The 23,990-nt window shown below is 49.5% G+C and overlaps 1 protein-coding gene across 1 annotated transcript in view; it reads right to left on the reverse strand.

Annotated features, from left to right (window-relative positions):
* Positions 1-23,990, reverse strand: part of PHKG2 (phosphorylase kinase catalytic subunit gamma 2) — a 73,983-nt gene that overhangs the window by 24,875 nt on the left and 25,118 nt on the right. The window contains exon 4 of the mRNA XM_063935493.1: positions 20,329-20,394. Coding sequence (XP_063791563.1) covers positions 20,329-20,394 — 66 coding nt within the window. The remainder of the gene's footprint in view (positions 1-20,328; positions 20,395-23,990) is intronic.

Raw genomic sequence — 23,990 nt, forward strand, 5'->3', positions numbered from 1 at the left:
AATATTTTGGAGATGAGAGGAAGAGGGAATACATAGACCGACTGAAACACCCATGGTGTCACCAAGGCATCCACCGCTACTGCCTGAGGGCCCCTTGACCTGGCACAATACCTCCGAAGCTTCTTGTTGAGACGTCCATCATGTCTATTTGAGGTAGTCCCCAATGACTTGTTATCTCTGCAAAAACTTCTTGATGAAGTTCCCACTGTCCTGGATGGAGATCGTGTCTGCTTCCCAGTTGTCCACTCCCGGAATGAAGACTGCTGACAGAGCGCTTACGTGATTTTCCGCCAAGCGCAGAATCCTTGTGGCTTCTGCCATTGCCACTCTGCTCCTTGTCCCGCCTTGGCGGTTTACATAAGCCACGGCTGCGACGTTGTCTGATTGAATCAGAACCGGTAGGTCGCGAAGAAGATTCTCCGCTTGTCGTAGGCCGTTGTATATGGCCCTTAATTCCAGTATGTTGATGTGTAGACAAGCCTCCTTGCTTGACCATGTTCCCTGAAAATTTCTTCCTTGTGTGACTGCTCCCCATCCTCGGAGGCTCGCGTCCGTGGTCACCAGAACCCAGTCTTGAATGCCAAACCTGCGACCCTCTAGAAGGTGAGCACTTTGCAGCCACCACAGGAGAGACACCCTGGCCCTGGGGGACAGGCTAATTTTCTGATGAATTTGAAGATGGGACCCGGACCACTTGTCCAGAAGGTCCCACTGAAATGTCCTCGCATGAAACCTGCCGAAGGGGATGGCCTCGTAAGTCGCCACCATCTTCCCCAGTACTCAAGTGCATTGATGGACTGACACTCTTTTCGGTTTTAACAGGTCTCTGACCATGTTTTGGAGTTCCAGGGCTTTTTCCAATCGGGAAAAAAACCCTCTTCTGTTCCGTGTCCAGAATCATGCCCAAGAAGGACAGTCGAGTCGTTGGAATCAACTGTGACTTTGGTAGATTCAGAATCCAGCCATGTTGCTGCAGCACTCTCAGGGAGAGCGACACGCTTTTCAGCAACTGATCTCTCGATCTCGCTTTTATCAGGAGGTCGTCCAAGTATGGGATAATTGTGACTCCCTGCCTGCGCAGGAGCACCATCATCTCCGCCATTACCTTGGTGAAAATCCTCGGGGCCGTGGAAAGCCCAAACGGCAACGTCTGAAACTGGTAATGACAGTCCCGTACAGCGAATCTCAGGTACGCCTGATGAGGAGGATATATGGGGACATGAAGGTATGCATCCTTTATGTCTAGTGACACCATAAAATCCCCCCCTTCCAGGCTGGAGACAACCGCCCGGAGCGATTCCATCTTGAATTAGAACTTTTTCAAGTACAGGTTTAGGGATTTTAGATTTAGAATGGGCCTGACTGAGCCATCCGGTTTCGGAACCACAAACAGCGTTGAATAGTACCCCTTCCCCTGTTGTATTAGGGGAACCTTGACAATCACTTGCTGTTGATACAGCTTTTGAATTGCAGCTAAAACTATCTCCCTCTCTGGGGGAGAAGCCGGTAAAGCCGACTTGAAAAATCGGCACGGACGCACCTCTTCGAATTCCAGCTTGTATCCTTGGGATACAATTTCCATCGCCCAAGCAGTGATCGCGCTGAGCGAAAAAAATTGTGGGTCCCAGGGACCCCTTAATTTAAAAAATTGGGGTCCTGCTCCACTATTGCTGGGTCCCATCACATATTATAGGGGGCGAGGGCTGACAGCAGTTGGGGCAGTACTGAAGGAAAGGAGTGGGTTAGGGGCAGGCCGTACTGGAGCTAAGGAGGGGGTAAGAGTAGATAACAGTTGGGGCGGTGCTGGGGTAATTGAGGGGGTAAAGGTAGCACTTGGGGCAATACTAAGGGCAGACAGTGCTAGGAGTATGGAGGGGGTAAAGGTTGATAGCAGTATGGACAGTACTTGGGCATACAGAGGGCAGTGCTGGGGCTAGGGAGGGGGTTAGGGGCAGAAGCTCTGGGACATGGAGGGGGTAAGAGTAGAAAGAAGGAGGGGTTAGGACCAGGCAATAAGATCTCTGTAGTGATAGCTAGACACACACACACAGAGTATAAAATGTATGTGACCTGCACAGGAGAATATATATATATATATATAATATATATATATATATATATATATATATATATATATATATATATATATATATATATATATATATATATATATATATATATATATATATATATATATATATATATAGCAAGTAAACGGGCGGCACTCTCCAGACTTTCAAGTTTCAATAGCGTCCTTTAATCCTACGTTACATTTCGGGCTCCCGCCCGTCGTCAGGGACAATCATGTGTATGATTGTCCCTGACGACAGGCGAGAGCCCGAAACGTCACGTAGGATTAAAGGACGCTATTGAAACTTGAAAGTCTGGAGAGTGCCGCCCGTTTACTTGCATGTTATTACTGGGTTACTGACCTGGGGAGGGCACCGGAGCAAGTACCTTATGAGACCTTGGCAATACTGAGTGCCGGATCGAACCGAATATTATATTATATTATATTATATTATATTATATTATATTATATTATATATATATATATATATACATACATACATATACACACACACACACACACACACACATCCACATCATCACAGTGGTGCAGCGATTTTAAAATACATTTCACTACCAGATGGACCACATTATCTATCTATTAACCTGCCCTTGCGGACTAGCTTACGTCGGTATGACGACATGTACCTTCTGTGAGAGGATTTCAAATCACTGCACCTCAATTTGGAAGGCACTACGTGGTGAAACCTCAGACAAACCGGTGGGAGGATTGTCCTTTAGTCAGCGATGATGTTAAATACATGCAACGCTGGGCAATGATCACGCTGTGTGCAGGGAGACGGTCGTTGTTACATAGAACAGCACAGTGCTGAGCAGCACGCTGGCGGCAAGGAGGACGTAGGTCTCGGGAGACGCCTACATGGGAACCATAGGCATGCAAAGCACATTTTATTAGGGTGTTCACTGCCAGAATGGCGTATCTAGCATCGCCGATCGGGGGTGTCTAGCACTATTTTACCATTGGGACTTAATGGGTCGCTAGGCAAGATACAGGTTTGGGGCATGATTAATGTATACAGTATATAAATACATACTCAGTTCTCCCCCCCCAACCCATAGCTCTCTCTCCTCACACAGCTATACACACATCACACAGCTCTTTCCCTTATATAGCACCCCCAAGCACAAATGTCTCCCATCACACAGATCTCCCTGTAGCACAAGCCCACCCCCACATAGATATCCGCTCAGCACCGAAGATCCTCCCAGCACAAATCTCTTAACAACCTTCTTAAAATTAAAAGACACCTAGTTAAGAAGTGTCACCCTACCGATGTTAATTAAAATAAGAATTTACTTACCGATAATTCTATTTCTCATAGTCCGTAGTGGATGCTGGGTACACCGAAAGGACCATGGGGAATAGCGGCTCCGCAGGAGACTGGGCACAAAAGTAAAAGCTTTAGGACTACCTGGTGTGCACTGGCTCCTCCCCCTATGACCCTCCTCCAAGCCTCAGTTAGGATACTGTGCCCGGACGAGCGTACACAATAAGGAAGGATTTTGAATCCCGGGTAAGACTCATACCAGCCACACCAATCACACCGTACAACCTGTGATCTGAACCCAGTTAACAGTATGATAACAGAGGAGCCTCTGAAAAGATGGCTCACAACAATAATAACCCGATTTTTGTAACAATAACTATGTACAAGTATTGCAGACAATCCGCACTTGGGATGGGCGCCCAGCATCCACTACGGACTACGAGAAATAGAATTATCGGTAAGTAAATTCTTATTTTCTCTGACGTCCTAGTGGATGCTGGGAACTCCGTAAGGACCATGGGGATTATACCAAAGCTCCCAAACGGGCAGGAGAGTGCGGATGACTCTGCAGCACCGAATGAGAGAACTCCAGGTCCTCCTCAGCCAGGGTATCAAATTTGTAGAATTTAGCAAACGTGTTTGCCCCTGACCAAGTAGCTGCTCGGCAAAGTTGTAACGCCGAGACCCCTCGGGCAGCCGCCCAAGATGAGCCCACCTTCCTTGTGGAGTGGGCATTTACAGATTTTTGGCTGTGGCAGGCCTGCCACAGAATGTGCAAGCTGAATTGTACTACAAATCCAACGAGCAATCGTCTGCTTAGAAGCAGGAGCACCCAGCTTGTTGGGTGCATACAGGATAAACAGCGAGTCAGATTTCCTGACTCCAGCCGTCCTGGAAACATATATTTTCAGGGCCCTGACTACGTCCAGCAACTTGGAGTCCTCCAAGTCCCTAGTAGCCGCAGGCACCACAATAGGTTGATTCATGTGAAACGCTGAAACCACCTTAGGGAGAAATTGAGGACGAGTCCTCAATTCCGCCCTGTCTGAATGGAAGATCAGATAAGGGCTTTTCCAGGATAAAGCCGCCAATTCTGATACGCGCCTGGCTGAAGCCAGGGCCAACAGCATGACCACTTTCCATGTGAGATATTTTAAGTCCACAGTGGTGAGTGGTTCAAACCAATGTGATTTTAGGAACCCCAAAATTACATTGAGATCCCAAGGTGCCACTGGAGGCACAAAAGGAGGTTGTATATGCAGTACCCCCTTGACAAACGTCTGAACTTCAGGAACTGAAGCCAGTTCTTTCTGGAAGAAAATCGACAGGGCCGAAATTTGAACCTTAATGGACCCTAATTTTAGGCCCATAGACAGTCCTGTTTGCAGGAAATGCAGGAAACGACCTAGTTGAAATTCCTCTGTAGGGGCCTTCCTGGCCTCGCACCACGCAACATATTTACGCCAAATACGGTGATAATGTTGTGCGGTTACATCCTTCCTGGCTTTGATCAGGGTAGGGATGACTTCATCCGGAATGCCTTTTTCCTTCAGGATCCGGCGTTCAACCGCCATGCCGTCAAACGCAGCCGCGGTAAGTCTTGGAACAGACAGGGTCCCTGCTGGAGCAGGTCCTTTCTTAGAGGTAGAGGCCACGGGTCCTCCGTGAGCATCTCTTGAAGTTCCGGGTACCAAGTCCTTCTTGGCCAATCCGGAGCCACGAGTATAGTCATTACTCCTCTCCTTCTTATGATTCTCAGTACCTTGGGTATGAGAGGCAGAGGAGGGAACACATACACTGACTGGTACACCCACGGTGTTACCAGAGCGTCCACAGCTATTGCCTGAGGGTCCCTTGACCTGGCGCAATACCCGTCTAGTTTTTTTGCTGAGGCGGGACGCCATCATGTCCACCTTTGGTTTTTCCCAACGGTTTACAATCATGTGGAAGACTTCTGGATGAAGTCCCCACTCTCCCGGGTGGAGGTCGTGTCTGCTGAGGAAGTCCGCTTCCCAGTTGTCCACTCCCGGAATGAACACTGCTGACAGTGCTATCACATGATTTTCCGCCCAGCGAAGAATCCTTGCAGCTTCTGCCATTGCCCTCCTGCTTCTCGTGCCGCCCTGTCTGTTTACGTGGGCGACTGCCGTGATGTTGTCCGACTGGATCAACACCGGCTGACCCTGAAGCAGAGGTCTTGCTTGGCTTAGAGCATTGTAAATGGCCCTTAGTTCCAGGATATTTATGTGAAGTGACGTTTCCAGGCTTGACCACAAGCCCTGGAAATTTCTTCCCTGTGTGACTGCTCCCCAGCCTCTCAGGCTGGCATCCGTGGTCACCAGGATCCAGTCCTGAATGCCGAATCTGCGGCCCTCTAGAAGATGAGCACTCTGCAACCACCACAGGAGAGACACTCTTGTCCTTGGGGACAGGGTTATCCGCTGATGCATGTGAAGATGCGATCCGGACCATTTGTCCAGCAGATCCCACTGAAATGTTCTTGCGTGGAATCTGCCGAATGGAATCGCTTCGTAGGAAGCCACCATTTTTCCCAGGACCCTTGTGCATTGATGCACTGAGACCCGGTCTGGTTTCAGGAGGTTCCTGACTAACTCGGATAACTCCCTGGCTTTTTCTTCCGGAAGAAACACCTTTTTCTGGACTGTGTCCAGAATCATCCCTAGGAACAGCAGACGTGTCGTCGGAATCAGCTGTGATTTGGGGATATTTAGAATCCACCCGTGCTGTCGTAACACTACTTGAGATAGTGCTACTCCGACTACTAACTGTTCTCTGGACCTTGCCCTTATCAGGAGATCGTCCAAGTAAGGGATAATTAAGACGCCTTCTCTTCGAAGAAGTATCATCATTTCGGCCATTACCTTGGTAAGGACCCGGGGTGCCGTGGACAATCCAAACGGCAGCGTCTGAAACTGATAGTGACAGTTCTGTACCACAAACCTGAGGTACCCTTGGTGAGAAGGGTAAATTGGGACATGGAGGTAAGCATCCTTAATGTCCAGAGACACCATATAGTCCCCTTCTTCCAGGTTCGCGATCACTGCTCTGAGTGACTCCATCTTGAATTTGAACCTTTGTATGTAAGTGTTCAAAGATTTCAGATTTAAAATAGGTCTCACCGAGCCGTCCGGCTTCGGTACCACAAACAGCGTTGAATAATACCCCTTGCCCTGTTGCAGGAGGGGTACCTTGATTATCAACTGCTGAGAATACAGATTGTGAATGGCCTCCAATACCGCCTCCCTGTCGGAGGGAGACGTCGGTAAAGCAGACTTTAGGAACCGGCGAGGGGGAGGTGTCTCGAATTCCAATTTGTACCCCTGAGATACCAACTGAAGGACCCAGGGGTCTACCTGCGAGTGAGCCCACTGCGCGCTGAAATTCTTGAGACGTGCCCCCACCGCGCCTAAGTCCGCTTGTAAAGCCCCAGCGTCATGCTGAGGACTTGGCAGAAGCGGGAGAGGGCTTCTGTTCTTGGGGATTTGCTGTCTGTTGCAGCCTTTTTCCCCTTCCTCTGCCCCGGGGCAGAAATGAGGAGCCTTTCGCTCGCTTGCCCTTATGGGGACGAAAGGACTGCGCCTGATAATACGGCGTCTTCTTATGTTGAGAGGCGACCTGGGGTAAAAATGTGGATTTTCCAGCAGTTGCCGTGGCTACCAGGTCTGATAGACCTACCCCAAATAACTCCTCCCCTTTATAAGGCAATACTTCCATATGCCGTTTGGAATCCGCATCACCTGACCACTGTCGCGTCCATAACCCTCTTCTGGCAGAAATGGACAGCGCACTTACTCTTGATGCCAGTCGGCAAATATCCCGCTGTGCATCACGCATATATAGAAATGCATCTTTTAAATGCTCTATAGTCAGTAATATACTGTCCCTATCTAGGGTATCAATATTTTCATTCAGGGAATCCGACCAAGCCACCCCAGCACTGCACATCCAGGCTGAGGCGATTGCTGGTCGCAGTATAACACCCATGTGAGTGTATATACATTTTAGGATATTCTCCTGCTTTCTATCGGCAGGTTCCTTAAGGGCGGCCATCTCAGGAGAGGGTAGAGCCCTTGTTTTGACAAGCGTGTGAGCGCTTTATCCACCCTAGGGGGTGTTTCCCAACGCACCCTAATCTCTGGCGGGAAAGGATATAATGCCAATATTTTTTTAGGAATTATCAGTTTTTTATCGGGGGAAACCCACGCATCATCACACACCTCATTGTATTTCTCAGATTCAGGAAAAACTACAGGTAGTTTTTCCTCACCGAACATAATACCCTTTTTGGTGGTACTCGTATTATCAGAAATGTGTAAAACATTTTTCATTGCCTCAATCATGTAACGTGTGGCCCTACTGGAAGTCACGTTTGTCTCATCCCCGTCGACACTGGAGTCAGTATCCGTGTCGACGTCTGTATCTACGATCTGAGGTAACGGGCGTTTTAGAGCCCCTGATGGCTTTTGAGACGCCTGGACAGGCACAAGCTGAGTAGCCGGCTGTCTCATGTCAACCACTGTCTTTTATACAGAGCTGACACTGTCACGTAATTCCTTCCATAAGATCATCCACTCAGGTGTCGACTCCCTAGGGGGTGACATCTCTATTATAGGCAATTGCCCCGCCTCCACATCATTTTCCTCCTCATACATGTCGACACAACGTACCGACACACAGCACACACACAGGGAATGCTCTGATAGAGGACAGGACCCCACTAGCCCTTTGGGGAGACAGAGGGAGAGTTTGCCAGCACACACCAGAGCGCTATATATATACAGGGATAACCTTATATAAGTGTTTTTCCCCTTATAGCTGCTATTTGTAATTATTACGCCAATTAGTGCCCCCCTCTCTTTTTTACCCTGTTTCTGTAGTGCAGGACTGCAGGGGAGAGCCTGGGAGACGTCCTTTCAGCGGAGCTGTGAAGGAAAATGGCGCCTGTGTGCTGAGGAGATAGGCTCCGCCCCCTTCTCGGCGGCCTTTTCTCCCGCTTTTATGTGTATTCTGGCAGGGGTTAATGTACATCCATATAGCCCTGGGGGCTATATGTGATGTATTTTCGCCAGCCAAGGTGTTTCTATTGCTGCTCAGGGCGCCCCCCCCTAGCGCCCTGCACCCTCAGTGTTAGGCGCCGGGGTCCGCTCGTCGGTGCGGCCCGGCGCCTAGCAACCAGGGACGCCGTGCGCGTACAGCTGCCGGCTCCCTGGCAACGCTAGACGCCGGGCGCACGGAGCCGCTCTGACCCTAGCAACAGGGACGCCACGTTCGGGCCGCGTTCCCCGTTGCTGGGTCTGTTCTAATTGTATCATGATGTACTGATTGTATCATGGTGTGCTGGCCGTGCAGCATGCAAGCTGCACGGCATTACTTGTGATTACCCAGTCTGGCTCCTGATTGGGGAGCTCACACTTATAAGCACCCTTTGGACTTCTCACAGACGCCGGTGATAGCTTCCTGTTTGCTGTGTCGGTTACAGAGAGTTTCCAGTCCTGCTCAACCCGGTTGTTCCTGTCCTCAGAGATCCTGTACTCGGATATTTGTCATCTATTCCTGGAGTCTGACCGAGCACCTTTAACATCCTGTGGTGTTCGTGAGTCGCGGCGTAGCCGTGTGTTGCGGCTTGTCCGCTTACTGTTTATTATTTAGTTTCATTGTGTTCCGGAGCTTTTGCGGAGGATTCCGCTCCCACAGATCCACTCTGGTATCCAGCGGTGCTGGATAGGAGTAACGGATCAGGGGATCTTTGGTTGTCCTTTTCCCTGGCGGCTAGTCCGCACATACCTTGGTTTAAGTTAGTTAGCTTGTAACCCCTGGCCTGGTTGCTTAGTCAGAGGGCCCCTTGTTATCAACCTGTCTCGGATTTCCCTTTGTCTCCCATTAAGACCTGAGGGGGCATCGGGGTTGGGCAGACATAATCCGCCCTTCGAACGCGGCTGCCATGGGCTCAAGCAACCATAGTCTCGCAGGGGATTTCTGATAACACGGGCGAGACAACGGAGTTAGGGCGCCAGGGGTTACTAGGCTCTCCTGCTCCCACAACCAGCAAATCTTCCCAGTACTCAGACCTCTGCCATTAGATCTCCTCTGGTCTGGAGTACGGGAATCATAACATTATCACCGGCCAGACAAAAAAAAAAAAATTAAAATTAACAGGAGTTGATTTTTTTTACTTATTCAGTTGGGAGATTTTTGTCGGCCTCATGAATCCCACCGGTGTTGGGCCAAATCCTGGCCAGCTTCTAGTTAGTCAGATTCAAGAACTTACTCAGATGGTTCAGGATCTGTCCCTCCGGGTGAGGTCACAGGAAGATCTGTTACGGACTTCCCCGAGGGTCATTCCTGAACCAAAGATGCATCTGCCTGACCGTTTTTCTGGGGATAGAAAACAGTTTTTTAATTTTAAAGAGTCTTGTAAACTTTATTTTCGTTTAAGACCAGTCTCCTCAGGTACGGAGGCTCAGCGGGTTGGAATTATTATTTCTCTGCTTCAGGGGGATCCTCAGACCTGGGCTTTTGGTTTAAAGAGAGACGATCCAGCCTTATTGTCGGTAGACGCCTTTTTAAAATCGTTAGGGCTACTGTATGACGACCCTGATAGAGAGGCGTCCGCTGAGAGTCAGTTGCGTGCTCTCAGACAGGGTAGGAATCCCGCAGAGATTTATTGTACGGAGTTTCGCCGTTGGTCGAACGACTGTGGATGGAATGACCCAGCCCTGCGCAGTCAGTTTCGCCTCGGCTTATCTGAATCTATTAAAGACAGTCTCCTTCAGTATCCCGCTCCTGAGACTCTCGATAAACTCATGGAGCTCTCTATTAAGATAGATCGTCGGCTCAGAGAGCGGAGGGCTGAAAAAGGAGCGTCTGTCGGGTCTACTCCTTGTGTTTTTTCCATCCCTGTGGACATGGAGGAGCCTATGCAGATAGGTCTCTCCAAATTGTCTCCTGAAGAAAGAACCAGGAGGCAAAATTCTGGTCTTTGTTTATACTGTGGAGGTAAGGGACATTTTGCCCGTAGTTGTCCGAACAAGTCGGGAAATTTCCCGACCAAGTGAGTTGTGAGGGGGTTCACTTTGGTCTGCAGCTTATCTCCTCAAATAATTCACTGTTAGTTCCTGCTAAAGTTTCCTTTGGCAGCCTCTGTTCCTCGGTCTCTGCTTTTGTGGACAGTGGAGCTGCAGGGAACTTTATGGATTTAACATGGGCCAAGGCCTTAGGTATTCCTCAGTTAACCTTGGGTAGGTGTGTCACCATGCATGGTTTAGATGGGAGTCCCTTGTCCAATGGGGTTATTTCTCTCTGTACACCTCCTGTTTTACTTTCGGTAGGAGCTCTACATTCTGAAAAGATTGAGTTTTTCCTTACCCATTGTCCAGCAGTTCCTGTGGTTCTGGGTCACCCTTGGCTGGCCTTTCATAATCCCATCATTGATTGGCAGTCGGGGGAGATCTTACAATGGGGTACCATCTGTAATAAAGAATGTATTACGCTTCCTATCCGAGTAGCTGCCGCCGTTCCCGCACCCATTCCTGTGGAATACCAGGATTTTGTTGATGTATTTTCCAAGGGCAATGCGGATATTCTGCCTCCCCATAGGCCTTATGATTGTGCCATTGAGCTAATTCCTGGTGCCACGTTGCCTAAAGGAAGGTTATATGCATTGTCTGGTCCTGAAACTGTGGCCATGAATGAGTATGTGAAAGAAAGCCTTGGGAAAGGATTTATCAGGCCATCCAAATCCCCTTTAAGTGCAGGTTTCTTCTTCGTAGAGAAGAAGGATGGTTCTCTCAGACCCTGCATTGATTTTAGAGCTTTGAATAAAATCTCAGTAAAGAATACTTACCCTCTGCCGCTGATCTCTGTCCTCTTTGATCAGCTACGTTCGGCTGTGATTTTTTCTAAGATTGACCTGAGAGGAGCATATAACCTCATCAGAATCAAGTCAGGGGATGAGTGGAAAACGGCATTCAGTACTCAGTCAGGCCACTATGAGTATCTGGTCATGCCATTTGGCCTGTCTAACGCTCCGGCAGTCTTCCAGGATCTCATTAACGATGTGCTCCGTGAATTTCTTGGAAGGTTCGTTGTAGTCTACTTAGACGATATTTTGATATATTCTGATTCTGTAGAACAACATGTTACCCAGGTGCGTCAAGTTCTAAAAAAATTACGTGAAAATCACCTGTATGCCAAGCTGGAGAAGTGTGAATTTCATGTTACGGAGGTATCCTTTTTAGGGTACATTATTTCCCCTCGGGGATTCTGTATGGAACCAAAGAAGCTCCAAGCCATCCTTAGTTGGGCGCAACCCACCAACTTAAAAGCAATTCAGCGCTTTTTAGGGTTTGCGAACTACTATAGAAGATTTATTCACTCTTTCTCTGACCTAGTTGCTCCCATTGTGGCACTAACTAAGAAGGGAGCAGATCCTACCAATTGGTCACGTGAAGCTGAGTTATCTTTTCAGGCCTTGAAACAAGCCTTTGTCTCAGCCCCTGTCCTCAGACATCCCAACCCAGAATTGCCTTTCATTGTTGAGGTTGATGCCTCGGAGGTTGGAGTGGGGGCTATCCTATCTCAGAAGGATCCGGATTCCCTTGAATTACATCCTTGTGCCTTTATGTCCAGGAAATTCTCATCTGCAGAATCCAACTACGATGTTGGTAACCGGGAATTGCTGGCTATTAAATGGGCTTTCGAGGAGTGGAGACATTGGCTTGAAGGAGCGACTCATACTATTTCAGTTTTGACTGATCACAAAAATCTTCAATACATTGAATCAGCTAAGCGACTGAATGCCCGGCAGGCTCGTTGGGCTTTATTTTTTACTCGTTTCAAATTCATTATCACCTTCAGGCCAGGTTCCAAGAATACTAAGGCAGATGCCCTGTCACGCAGTTTTCTTCCAGTTCAAGACAACAGTCCTGTTACTCCCATACTGCCGTCCTCTACCATTCGGGCAGGCCTCACACAGGATGTATTTACCCAGTTAAAGCTGCTTCAACATCAAGCTCCTGGAAATACTCCTGCTGGTCGTCTTTTTGTCCCTGAGTTTTTGAGACCAACTGTTTTGACGGAGTTTCATGATAGCAAAGTTGCCGGGCATCCGGGAATCGCTAAGACTTTGGAATTAGTCTCCCGTTCAGTATGGTGGCCTGGTCTTTCCAAAGACATTAAAGAGTTTGTTTTTTCGTGTCAGGTCTGTGCACAGCATAAAGTTCCCCGTTCTTTACCCATCGGTCAACTTATGCCCTTGAATGTTCCTCTTAGGCCATGGTCGCATATCTCCATGGATTTTGTGGTGGACCTCCCTCTGTCAGCCGGATGCCGAGTCATATGGGTGGTAGTGGACCGTTTTAGCAAAATGGCCCATTTCATTGCTCTTCCCCGATTGCCATCTGCCCAGGGATTGGCAGTCTTGTTCCTCCGCCATGTTTTCAGACTCCATGGCTTACCCACTGATATTGTTTCTGATCGGGGTCCACAATTCATTGCACAATTTTGGAAGTCTTTTTGTGCTTCATTAAAGATGAAGTTATCTTTAACGTCCGGCTATCATCCCCAATCCAATGGGCAGACTGAGCGAGTTAATCAATCTCTAAAACAATATTTGCGTTTGTACTCGGCCAAACTCCAAAATGACTGGTCGGAGTTTCTTCCATTGGCGGAGTTTGCTTATAATAATGCCTGTCATTCTTCCACCAATGTGTCTCCATTTTTTGCAGTTTTTGGTTTTCACCCCAGAGCTAATTCATTTTTTCAACATTCCTCTGTCTCCTCACTGGCCCTGACCTCTCATCTTAAACTTATTTGGAGAAAAGTGCACCTGGCTCTCAGAAAAGCGGCATTCCGGGAAAAAAGATTTTCTGACAGGCTCCGGCGGCCGTGCACTTTTAAAGTAGGAGATAAGGTGTGGTTGTCGACTCGCAACATTAAACTTCGACAAACCTCAGCCAGATTGGGTCCTAAATTTATTGGACCATTTCACATTATCAAAAAAGTCAATCCAGTTGCTTTCCGGTTACGTTTACCAAAAACTTTACGGATCGGAAATACCTTCCATTGCTCATTGCTGAAACCATATGTTTCGTCCAGTAGATTTCCTCGTAAAATATCTCAGGGGAGATCACCTATAAATGTACAGGGTCAGCAGGAGTTCTTGGTGGAGAAGGTTCTCGATTCCAAGTTGTCCCGGGGTCGGCTTTATTTTTTGGTACATTGGAGAGGTTATGGGCCAGAGGAAAGGTCTTGGGTCCTGGATGAGGATCTTCATGCCCCGAGGCTCAAAAGGGCATTTTTTCGAGAATTTCCTCAGAAACCTGGCTTTAGGGGTTCCTTGACCCCTCCTCAAGGGGGGGGTACTGTTAGGCGCCGGGGTCCGCTCGTCGGTGCGGCCCGGCGCCTAGCAAACAGGGACGCCGTGCGCGTACAGCCGCCGGCTCCCTGGCAACGCTAGACGCCGGGCGCACGGAGCCGCTCTGACCCTAGCAACAGGGACGCCACGTTCGGGCCGCGTTCCCCGTTGCTGGGTCTGTTCTAATTGTATCATGATGTACTGATTGTATCATGGTGTGCTGGCCGTGCAGCATGCAAGCTGCACGGCATTAATTGTGATGACCCAGTCTGGCTCCTGATTGGGGAGCTCACACTTATAAGCACCCTTTGGACTTCTCACAGACGCCGGTGATAGCTTCCTGTTTGCCTTTGTCAGTTGCAGAGAGTTTCCAGTCCTGCTCTATCCGGTTGTTCCTGTCCTCAGTGGTCCTGTACTCGGATATTTGTCATCTATTCCTGGAGTCTGACCGAGCACCTTTAACATCCTGTGGTGTTCGTGAGTCGCGGCGCAGCCGTGTGTTGCGGCTTGTCCGCTTACTGTTTATTATTTAGTTTATTTGTGTTCTGGAGCTTTTGCGGAGGATTCCGCTCCCACAGATCCACTCTGGTATCCAGCGGTGCTGGATAGGAGTAACGGATCAGTGGATCTTTGGTTGTCCTTTTCCCTGACGGCTAGTCCGCACATACCTTGGTTTAAGTTAGTTAGCTTGTAACCCCTGGCCTGGTTGCTTAGTCAGAGGGCCCCTTGTTATCACCCTGTCTCGGATTTCCCTTTGTCTCCCATTAAGACCTGAGGGGGCATCGGGGTTGGGCAGACATAATCCGCCCTTCGAACGCGGCTGCCATGGGCTCAAGCAACCATAGTCTCGCAGGGGATTTCTGATAACACGGGCGAGACAACGGAGTTAGGGCGCCAGGGGTTACTAGGCTCTCCTGCTCCCACAACCAGCAAATCTTCCCAGTACTCAGACCTCTGCCATTAGATCTCCTCTGGTCTGGAGTACGGGAATCATAACACTCAGTGACCGAAGTGTGAAGTGTGCTGAGGAGCAATGGCGCACAGCTGCAGTGCTGTGCGCTACCTTGGTGAAGACAGGATGTCTTCTGCCGCCGATTTTCCGGACCTCTTCTTGCTTCTGGCTCTGTAAGGGGGCCGGCAGCGCGGCTCCGGGACCGGACTCCGAGGCTGGGCCTGTGTTTGGTCCCTCTGGAGCTAATGGTGTCCAGTAGCCTAAGAAGCCTAATCCACTCTGCACGCAGGTGAGTTCGCTTCTTCTCCCCTTAGTCCCTTGATGCAGTGAGCCTGTTGCCAGCAGGTCTCACTGAAAATAAAAAACCTAAAACTAAACTTTCACTAAGAGCTCAGGAGAGCCCCTAGTGTGCACCCTTCTCGTTCGGGCACAAAAATCTAACTGAGGCTTGGAGGAGGGTCATAGGGGGAGGAGCCAGTGCACACCAGGTAGTTCTAAAGCTTTACTTTTGTGCCCAGTCTCCTGCGGAGCCGCTATTCCCCATGGTCCTTACGGAGTTCCCAGCATCCACTAGGACGTCAGAGAAATGCAGATTTCTAGTGCCCCCTCCCCTATGCCCTACTACTGAGAGGATTAGCTTTTTTACCGTATAATAAAATGCTAATTTCTTACACTACAAGTCGGCACTGTAATGTTAGTTACGGCATCAACACATCCACAAATCAGGGGGTCTGTCCAAGACCAAAATTGGTCTCTAAGCACTCACCAAGACGATGAGAAACCTTCAGTTCACCTGGCTCAGACACGGGCAGTTTAAATGGCATATTGTGTGCCCTGAAAGTGGTCTGGTTAGAATCTATGTTGCCTGCATTCCACATGATGCCTCTGCAAAGGCCACCTCCACCTCTCTCCTCCTGGTTACTGATGAGTAAGTCCCCAACACACAGCCTCTAGTCCTGCTCCAAACTGTCCACCAATGCCAAGCTAACGTGGTGATGCCAGCAGCTGGAGTAACAGCAGCTGGAACAGATTCTTCCAGTACAATATATCCAAGGCTCCTAGCACAGTAGCAGTTGCTCCCGCCTGGTGCTTCCGGAGAGGTGAGGGTGGAAGATGCTCCTGGAAGCCCCAGTCAGCATTGTCATTAATCCGACTTTGCCTCCAAGTAACCGTCCTCATGACTCCTTCTGAGTCCTGGGCTGCGGTGCGCTGCTGTTCCTCTCTACAAGCCCCGATGTGATGTCAGGTCGGGGCTTACCGCCCGCCGCGAGGCGGACCTGTGCTCAGTAGCGTGCAGGACTGCCCGCGGATGTCAGCAGCGTAGGTACCGAGCCGTCCGGTGTGTGGGGGCTGGCCAACATTAGGGTGTGCGCACGCCTATGATGGGGACATGCCGCTGGCACTGGCAGTGATTGGCTGGAGAGGCCGGCACAGAAGTATGACTGCAGGACGCGCTGTTAGTCTATGTGCGGCTTAGCCAATACCATTTCAGTATCGGCTAAGGCGCAAACAGGACTCTGACTCACAGCGCGTCCTGCAGGACCCGCTCATTTTTAAAATGTGAGTCTCTTTCTCCCTGTACCGCGTAAAAACGCGCTATAGCGCGTATTTTGCGATCACTGCCCAAGGATCCACGTCTGATTGAACCCAGACGTGGCTGAAGAGTCGAAGACGTGCCCCCACCGGTGCGGACTCCCTCAGTGGAGCCCCAGCGTCATGCGGTGGATTTAGTAGAAGCCGGGGAGGACTTCTGCTCCTGGGAACTAGCCGTAGCAGGCTGCTTTTTCCCTCTACCCTTACCTCTGGCGAGGAAGGAAGAGCCCCGACCTCTTCTGGACTTATGCGACCGAAAGGACTGCATCTGATACTGTGGTGTTTTCTTTTGCTGTGGGGGAACATAAGGTAAAAAAGTAGATTTACCCGCGGTAGCCGTGGAAACCAGGTCCGCGAGACCTTCCCCAAATAAAACCTCACCCTTGTAAGGCAAAACTTCCATATGCCTCTTTGAGTCGGCATCACCCGTCCATTGGCGGTCCACAGGGCTCGCCTAGCAGAAATCGCCATGGCGTTGGCTCTCGAACCTAGCAGCCCAATGTCTCTCTGAGCGTCTCTCATATATAGGACTGCGTCTTTAATGTGACCTAATGTCAATAAAATGGTATCCCTATCTAGGGTATCAATGTCAGCTGACAAGGTATCTGTCCACGCTGCTACAGCGCTACAAACCCAAGCCAACGCTATTGCCGTTCTGAGCAAGGCACCCGTATGTGTATAAATTGATTTTAAGGTAATTTCCTGTCTGCGATCAGCAGGATCCTTGAGGGCCGCCGTGTCTGGAGACGGTAGCGCCACCTTTTTGGACAAGCGCGTTAAAGCCTTGTCCACCCTGGGCGAGGATTCCCACCGTAACCTGTCCTGTGCCGGGAAAGGATACACCATAATAATTTTCTTGGGAATCTGCAGTCTCTTGTCCGGAGTTTCCCAAGTTTTTTCAAATAACGCGTTCAGCTCATAAGATGGGGGAAAGGTTACCTCGGGTTTCTTTTCCTTAAACATGTGTACCCTCTTGTCAGGGACAGAGGGGTCATCTGTGATATGCAAAACATATTTTATTGCCATAATCATATAATGAATACTTCTGGCCACCCTTGGGTGCAACCTCGCCTCATTGTAGTCGACACTGGAGTCAGAATCTGTGTCGGTATCAGTGTCTGCTACTTGGGACAGGCGACGTTTCTGAGACCCTGAAGGGCCCTGTGACACAGTCAAAGCGATGGATTTACTCCCTGTTCTATCCCTGGACTCTGCTTTGTCCAATCTCTTATGTAATAAAGACACATTTTCATTTAAAACATTCCACATATCCAGCCAATCAGGTGTCGGCTGTGCCGACGGAGACACCACCACCATCTGCTCTGCATCCTCCCTAGACGAGCCTTCCGCTTCAGACATGCCGACACACACGTACCGACACCCCCACACACTCAGGGATATATCTATATGGAGACAGTCCTCCAATAAGGCCCTTTGGGGAGACAGAGAGAGAGAGTATGCCAGCACACACCCAGCGCCACCGGAATAAAATCCCAGTAGTACAGCGCTTTTATATAAATATATATAATTACACTCACTGCGCCAATTAAATGTGCCCCCCCCCCCCCTTTTTGCCCTCTGTAACCGTGTTCAGCAGGGGAGAGTCCGGGGAGCCAGCTTCTCTGCAGTGTGCTGTGGAGAAAACGGCGCTGGTTAGCGCTGGAGGATCAAGCTCCGCCCCCTCAGCGGCGGGCTTTGGTCCAGCTCAAATTATTTATACTGGCGGGGGGTTTTCAATATACTGCCTCCGCAGTATCTAATCTCTATGCCAGTGTCCCTTGAGGTTAATATTGCTGCCCAGGGCGCCCCCCCACGCCCTGCACCCTTACAGTGCCCGCTGTGTATGTGTGGGAGCAATGGCGCGCAGCGTTACCGCTGCGCGTTACCTCAGTGAAGATCTGAAGTCTTCTGCCGCCTTTGAAGTCTTCTTTCTTCTTAATACTCACCCGGCTTCAATCTTCCAGCTCTGTGAGGAGGACGGCGGCGCGGCTCCGGGGTGAACGGCGAGGGTGAGACCTGCGTTCCGACCCTTTGGAGCTAATGGTGTCCAGTAGCCTAAGAAGCAGAGCCTATCATTTAAGTAGGTCAGTCCCACGATGCAGGGAGCCTGTTGCCAGCAGTGCTCCCTGAAAATAAAAAAACTAACAAAATTATTTTTACAGAGAAACTCAGGAGAGCTCCCCTGTAATGCACCCAGTCTCCTCTGGGCACAGGATCTAACTGAGGTCTGGAGGAGGGGCATAGAGGGAGGAGCCAGTGCACACCCATCTAAAGTCTTTAGAGTGCCCATGTCTCCTGCGGAGCCTGCCTATACCCCATGGTCCTTACGGAGTCCCCAGCATCCTCTAGGACGTAAGAGAAAGACAGGCATGATGGGGGTAATTCCAAGTTGATCGCAGCAGTACATTTTTTAGCAGTTGGGCAAAACCATGTGCACTGCAGGGGGGGCAGATATAACATTTGCAGAGAGAGATAGATTTGTGTGTGGCGAGTTCAATTTGCAATCTAAATTGCAGTGTAAAAATAAAGCAGCCAGTAGTTACCCTGCACAGAAACAAAATAACCCACCCAAATCTAACTCTCTCTGCACATGTTATATCTGCCCCCCCTGCAGTGCACATGGTTTTGCCCAACTGCTAAAAAATTTCCTGCTGGGATCAACTTGGAATTAATTACCCCTGATGAGCGGGTTCTAGGGAATAGAAAGACAGGCATGGTGAGCGGGTTCTAGGGAAGAGAAAGACAGGCATGGTGAGCGGGTCCTAGGGAAGAGAAAGACAGGCATGGTGAGCGGGTTCTAGGGAAGAGAAAGACAGGCATGGTGAGCGGGTTCTAGGGAACAGAGAGAGATAGTCATGGTGAGCGGGTTCTAGCTGAGAGACAGGCATGGTGAGCGGGGTTCTGGGGATGAAAAAGACAGGCATGGTGAGCAGGTTCTAGGGGAGAGAGAGACAGGCATGGTGAGTGGGTTCTAGGGGAGAGAGAGACAAGCATGGTGAGCAGGTTCTAGGGAAAAGAGAGAGAAAGGCATGGTGAGCGGGTTCTAGGGAAGAGAGAGGCATGGTGAGCAGGTTCTAGCGGAGAGAGAGACAGTCATGGTGAGCGGGTTCTAGCAGAGAGAGAGAGGTATGGTGAGCGGGGTTCTAGTGGGGGAAAGACAGGCATGGTGAGCGGGTTCTAGGGAAGAGAAAGACAGGCATGGTGAGCGGGTTCTAGGGGAGGGAGAGAGAGAAAGAGAGAGAGACACACACACAGGCATGGTGAGCGGATTCTAGGGAAGAGAGACACAGGCATGGTGAGCAGGTTCTAGCGTAGAGAGAGACAGGCATGGTGAGCGGGTTCTAGCAGAGAGAGACAGGGATGGTGAGCGGGTTCTAGGGAAGAGAGAGACAGGCATGGTGAGCGGGTGTTAGGGGAGAGAGAGACAGGCATGGTGAGCAGGTTCTAACGGAGAAAGACAGGAATTGTGATCGGGTTCTAGCAGAGAGACAGGCATGGTTAGCAGGTTCTAGGGAAGAGAAGGACAGGCATGGTGAGCGGGTCTTAGGGAAGAGAAAGACAGGCATGGTGAGTGGGTTCTAGGGGAGAAAGAGAGAGAGACAGGCATGGTGAGCAGGTTCTAGGGGGAGAGAGACAGGCATGGTGAGCGGGTCCTAGGGAAGAAAGAGACAGGCATGGTGAGCGGGTTCTAGGGGAGAGAGAGACAGGCATGGTGAGCGGGTTCTAAGGAAGAGAAGGACAGGCATGGTGAGCAGGTTCTAAGGAAGAGAAGGACAGGCATGGTGAGCGGCTGGAGAGCGGGCTAGGGGCCAGCCCGGGGAGGTGGAGAGCGGGCTAGGAGCTGGCCCAGGGAGGTGGAGAGCAGGCTAGGGGCAGGAACAGTGAGAAGGTAAGTGGCTTCTATAAAGTTTTGGATTACTCATGGTACACACACACACAAGAATCAGATCCAGCCTCATCACTGCTAAAAAATAAAAAAATAAAAAAAAAGTGATAAAACTGTGTAGGACACGAGCAGAAACATACAGGGAACACAGACAGAAGCTCACCTTGTCTCCTTCTCACTCAGGGTCACCTTCTCTGTCAAGTAGTCAAAGAGTTCTCCCCTCTTCATCCTAGCGGAGAAAACCCCAGACTGATAAATGCGGACACCGGATCATTACTCTCACACCGCACTGTCACATTATCCCCAGACTGATCAACACCAGACACCGGATCATTACTCTCACACGGCACTGTCATGTTATCCCCAGACTGATAAACACCAGACACCGTATCATTACTCTCACACCGCACTGTCACATTATCCCCAGACTGATCAACACCAGACACCGGATCATTACTCTCACACGGCACGGTCATGTTATCCCCAGACTGATAAACACCGGACACCGGATTATAACTCCCACACCGCACTGTCACATTATCCCCAGACTGAAACACCAGACACCGGATCATTACTCTCACACCGCACTGTCATGTTATCCCCAGACCGATAAACACTGGACACCGGATCATTACTCTCAAACCGCACTGTCACATTATCCCCAGACTGAAACACTAGATCATTACTCCCACACCGCACTGTCACATTATACCCAGATTGATAAACACCAGACACCGGATCATTTCTCTCCCCCGCACTGTCACATTATCCCCAGACTGATAAACACAGGACACCGGATCATTACTCCCACACCGCACTGTCACATTATCCCCAGACTGATAGACACCGGATTATTACTCTCACACCGCACTGTCATGTTATCCCGAGACTGAAACACCGGATCATTACTCTCACACCGCACTGTCACATTATCCCCAGATTGATAAACACAGGACACCGGATCATTACTCTCACAACGCACTGTCACATTATCCACAGACTGATAAACACAGGACACCGGATCATTACTCCCACACCGCACTGTCACATTATCCCCAGACTGATAAACACCAGACACCGGATTATAACTCTCACACCGCACTGTCACATTATCCCCAGACTGAAACACTAGATCATTACTCCCACACCGCACTGTCACATTATACCCAGATTGATAAACACCAGACACCGGATCATTTCTCTCACCCGAACTGTCACATTATCCCCAGACTAATAGACACCGGATTATTACTCTCTCGCCGCACTGTCACATTATCCCTAGACTGATAAAAAGCATATCATTACTCTCACACCGCACTGTCACATTATCCCCAGACTGATAAACACCAGACACCGGATCATTACTCTCACACCGCACTGTCACATTATCCCCAGACTGATCAACACCAGACACCGGATCATTACTCTCAGCCGCACTGTCACATTATCCCCAGACTGATCAACACCAGACACCGGATCATTACTCTCACACCGCACTGTCACATTATCCCCAGACTGATCAACACCAGACACCGGATCATTACTCTCAGCCGCACTGTCACATTATCCACAGACTGATAAACACAGGACACCGGATCATTACTCCCACACCGCACTGTCACATTATCCCCAGACTGATAAACACCAGATCATTACTCTCACACCGCACTGTCATGTTATCCCCAGACTGATAAACACCGGATCATTACTCTCACACCGCACTGTCACATTATCCCCAGACTGATCAAAACCATATCATTACTCTCACACCGCACTGTCACATTATCCACAGACTGATTAACACCGGATCATTTCTCCCACACTGCACTGTCACATTATCCCCAGATTGATAAACACAGGACACCGGATCATTACTCTCACACCGCACTGTCACATTATCCCCAGACTGATAGACACCAGACACCGGATCATTACTCTCACCCGAACTGTCACATTATCCCCAGACTAATAGACACCGGATTATTACTCTCTCGCCGCACTGTCACATTATCCCTAGACTGATAAAAAGCATATCATTACTCTCACACCGCACTGTCACATTATCCCCAGACTGATAAACACCAGACACCGGATCATTACTCTCACACCGCACTGTCACATTATCCCCAGACTGATAAACACCAGACACCGGATCATTACTCTCACACCGCACTGTCATATTACCCCCAGACTGATCAACACCAGACACCGGATCATTACTCTCAGCCGCACTGTCACATTATCCCCAGACTGATAAAATAAGAATTTACTTACCGATAATTCTATTTCTCATAGTCCGTAGTGGATGCTGGGGACTCCGTCAGGACCATGGGGAATAGCGGCTCCGCAGGAGACTGGGCACAAAGTAAAAGCTTTAGGACTAGCTGGTGTGCACTGGCTCCTCCCCCTATGACCCTCCTCCAAGCCTCAGTTAGGATACTGTGCCCGGACGAGCGTACACAATAAGGAAGGATTTTGAATCCCGGGTAAGACTCATACCAGCCACACCAATCACACCGTACAACTTGTGATCTGAACCCAGTTAACAGCATGATAACAGAAGGAGCCTCTGAAAAGATGGCTCACTACAGCAATAACCCGATTTTTGTAACAATAACTATGTACAAGTAATGCAGACAATCCGCACTTGGGATGGGCGCCCAGCATCCACTACGGACTATGAGAAATAGAATTATCGGTAAGTAAATTCTTATTTTCTCTAACGTCCTAGTGGATGCTGGGGACTCCGTCAGGACCATGGGGATTATACCAAAGCTCCCAAACGGGCGGGAGAGTGCGGATGACTCTGCAGCACCGAATGAGAGAACTCCAGGTCCTCCTCAGCCAGGGTATCAAATTTGTAGAATTTAGCAAACGTGTTTGCCCCTGACCAAGTAGCTGCTCGGCAAAGTTGTAAAGCCGAGACCCCTCGGGCAGCCGCCCAAGATGAGCCCACTTTCCGTGTGGAATGGGCTTTTACAGATTTTGGCTGTGGCAGGCCTGCCACAGAATGTGCAAGCTGAATTGTACTACAAATCCAACGAGCAATAGTCTGCTTAGAAGCAGGAGCACCCAGCTTGTTGGGTGCATACAGGATAAACAGCGAGTCAGATTTTCTGACTCCAGCCGTCCTGGAAACATATATTTTCAGGGCCCTGACTACGTCCAGCAACTTGGAATCCTCCAAGTCCCTAGTAGCCGCAGGCACCACAATAGGTTGGTTTAAGTGAAATGCTGAAAACACCTTAGGGAGAAATTGAGGACGAGTCCTCAATTCCGCCCTGTCCGAATGGAAAATCAGATAAGGGCTTTTACAGGATAAAGCCGCCAATTCAAACACGCGCCTGGCCCAGGCCAGGGCCAACAGCATGACCACTTTCCATGTGAGATATTTTAACTCCACAGATTTAAGTGGTTCAAACCAATGTGACTTTTGGAACCCAAAAACCTACATTGAGATCCCAAGTGCCACTGGAGGCACAAAAGGAGGCTGTATATGCAGTACCCCTTTTACAAACGTCTGAACTTCAGGGACTGAAGCTAGTTCTTTTTGGAAGAAAATTGACAGGGCCGAAATTTGAACCTTAATGGACCCCAATTTCAGGCCCATAGACACTCCTGTTTGCAGGAAATGTAGGAATCGACCCAGTCGAATTTCCACCGTCGGGCCTTACTGGCCTCGCACCACGCAACATATTTTCGCCAATTGCGGTGATAATGTTTTTGCGGTTACATCCTTCCTGGCTTTGATCAGGATAGGGATGACTTCATCCGGAATGCCCTTTTTCCTTCAGGATCCGGCGTTCAATCGCCATGCCGTCAAAC

The sequence above is a fragment of the Pseudophryne corroboree genome, chromosome 7 (genome assembly GCF_028390025.1).
Source record: "Pseudophryne corroboree isolate aPseCor3 chromosome 7, aPseCor3.hap2, whole genome shotgun sequence".
Lineage (NCBI taxonomy): Eukaryota > Metazoa > Chordata > Amphibia > Anura > Myobatrachidae > Pseudophryne > Pseudophryne corroboree.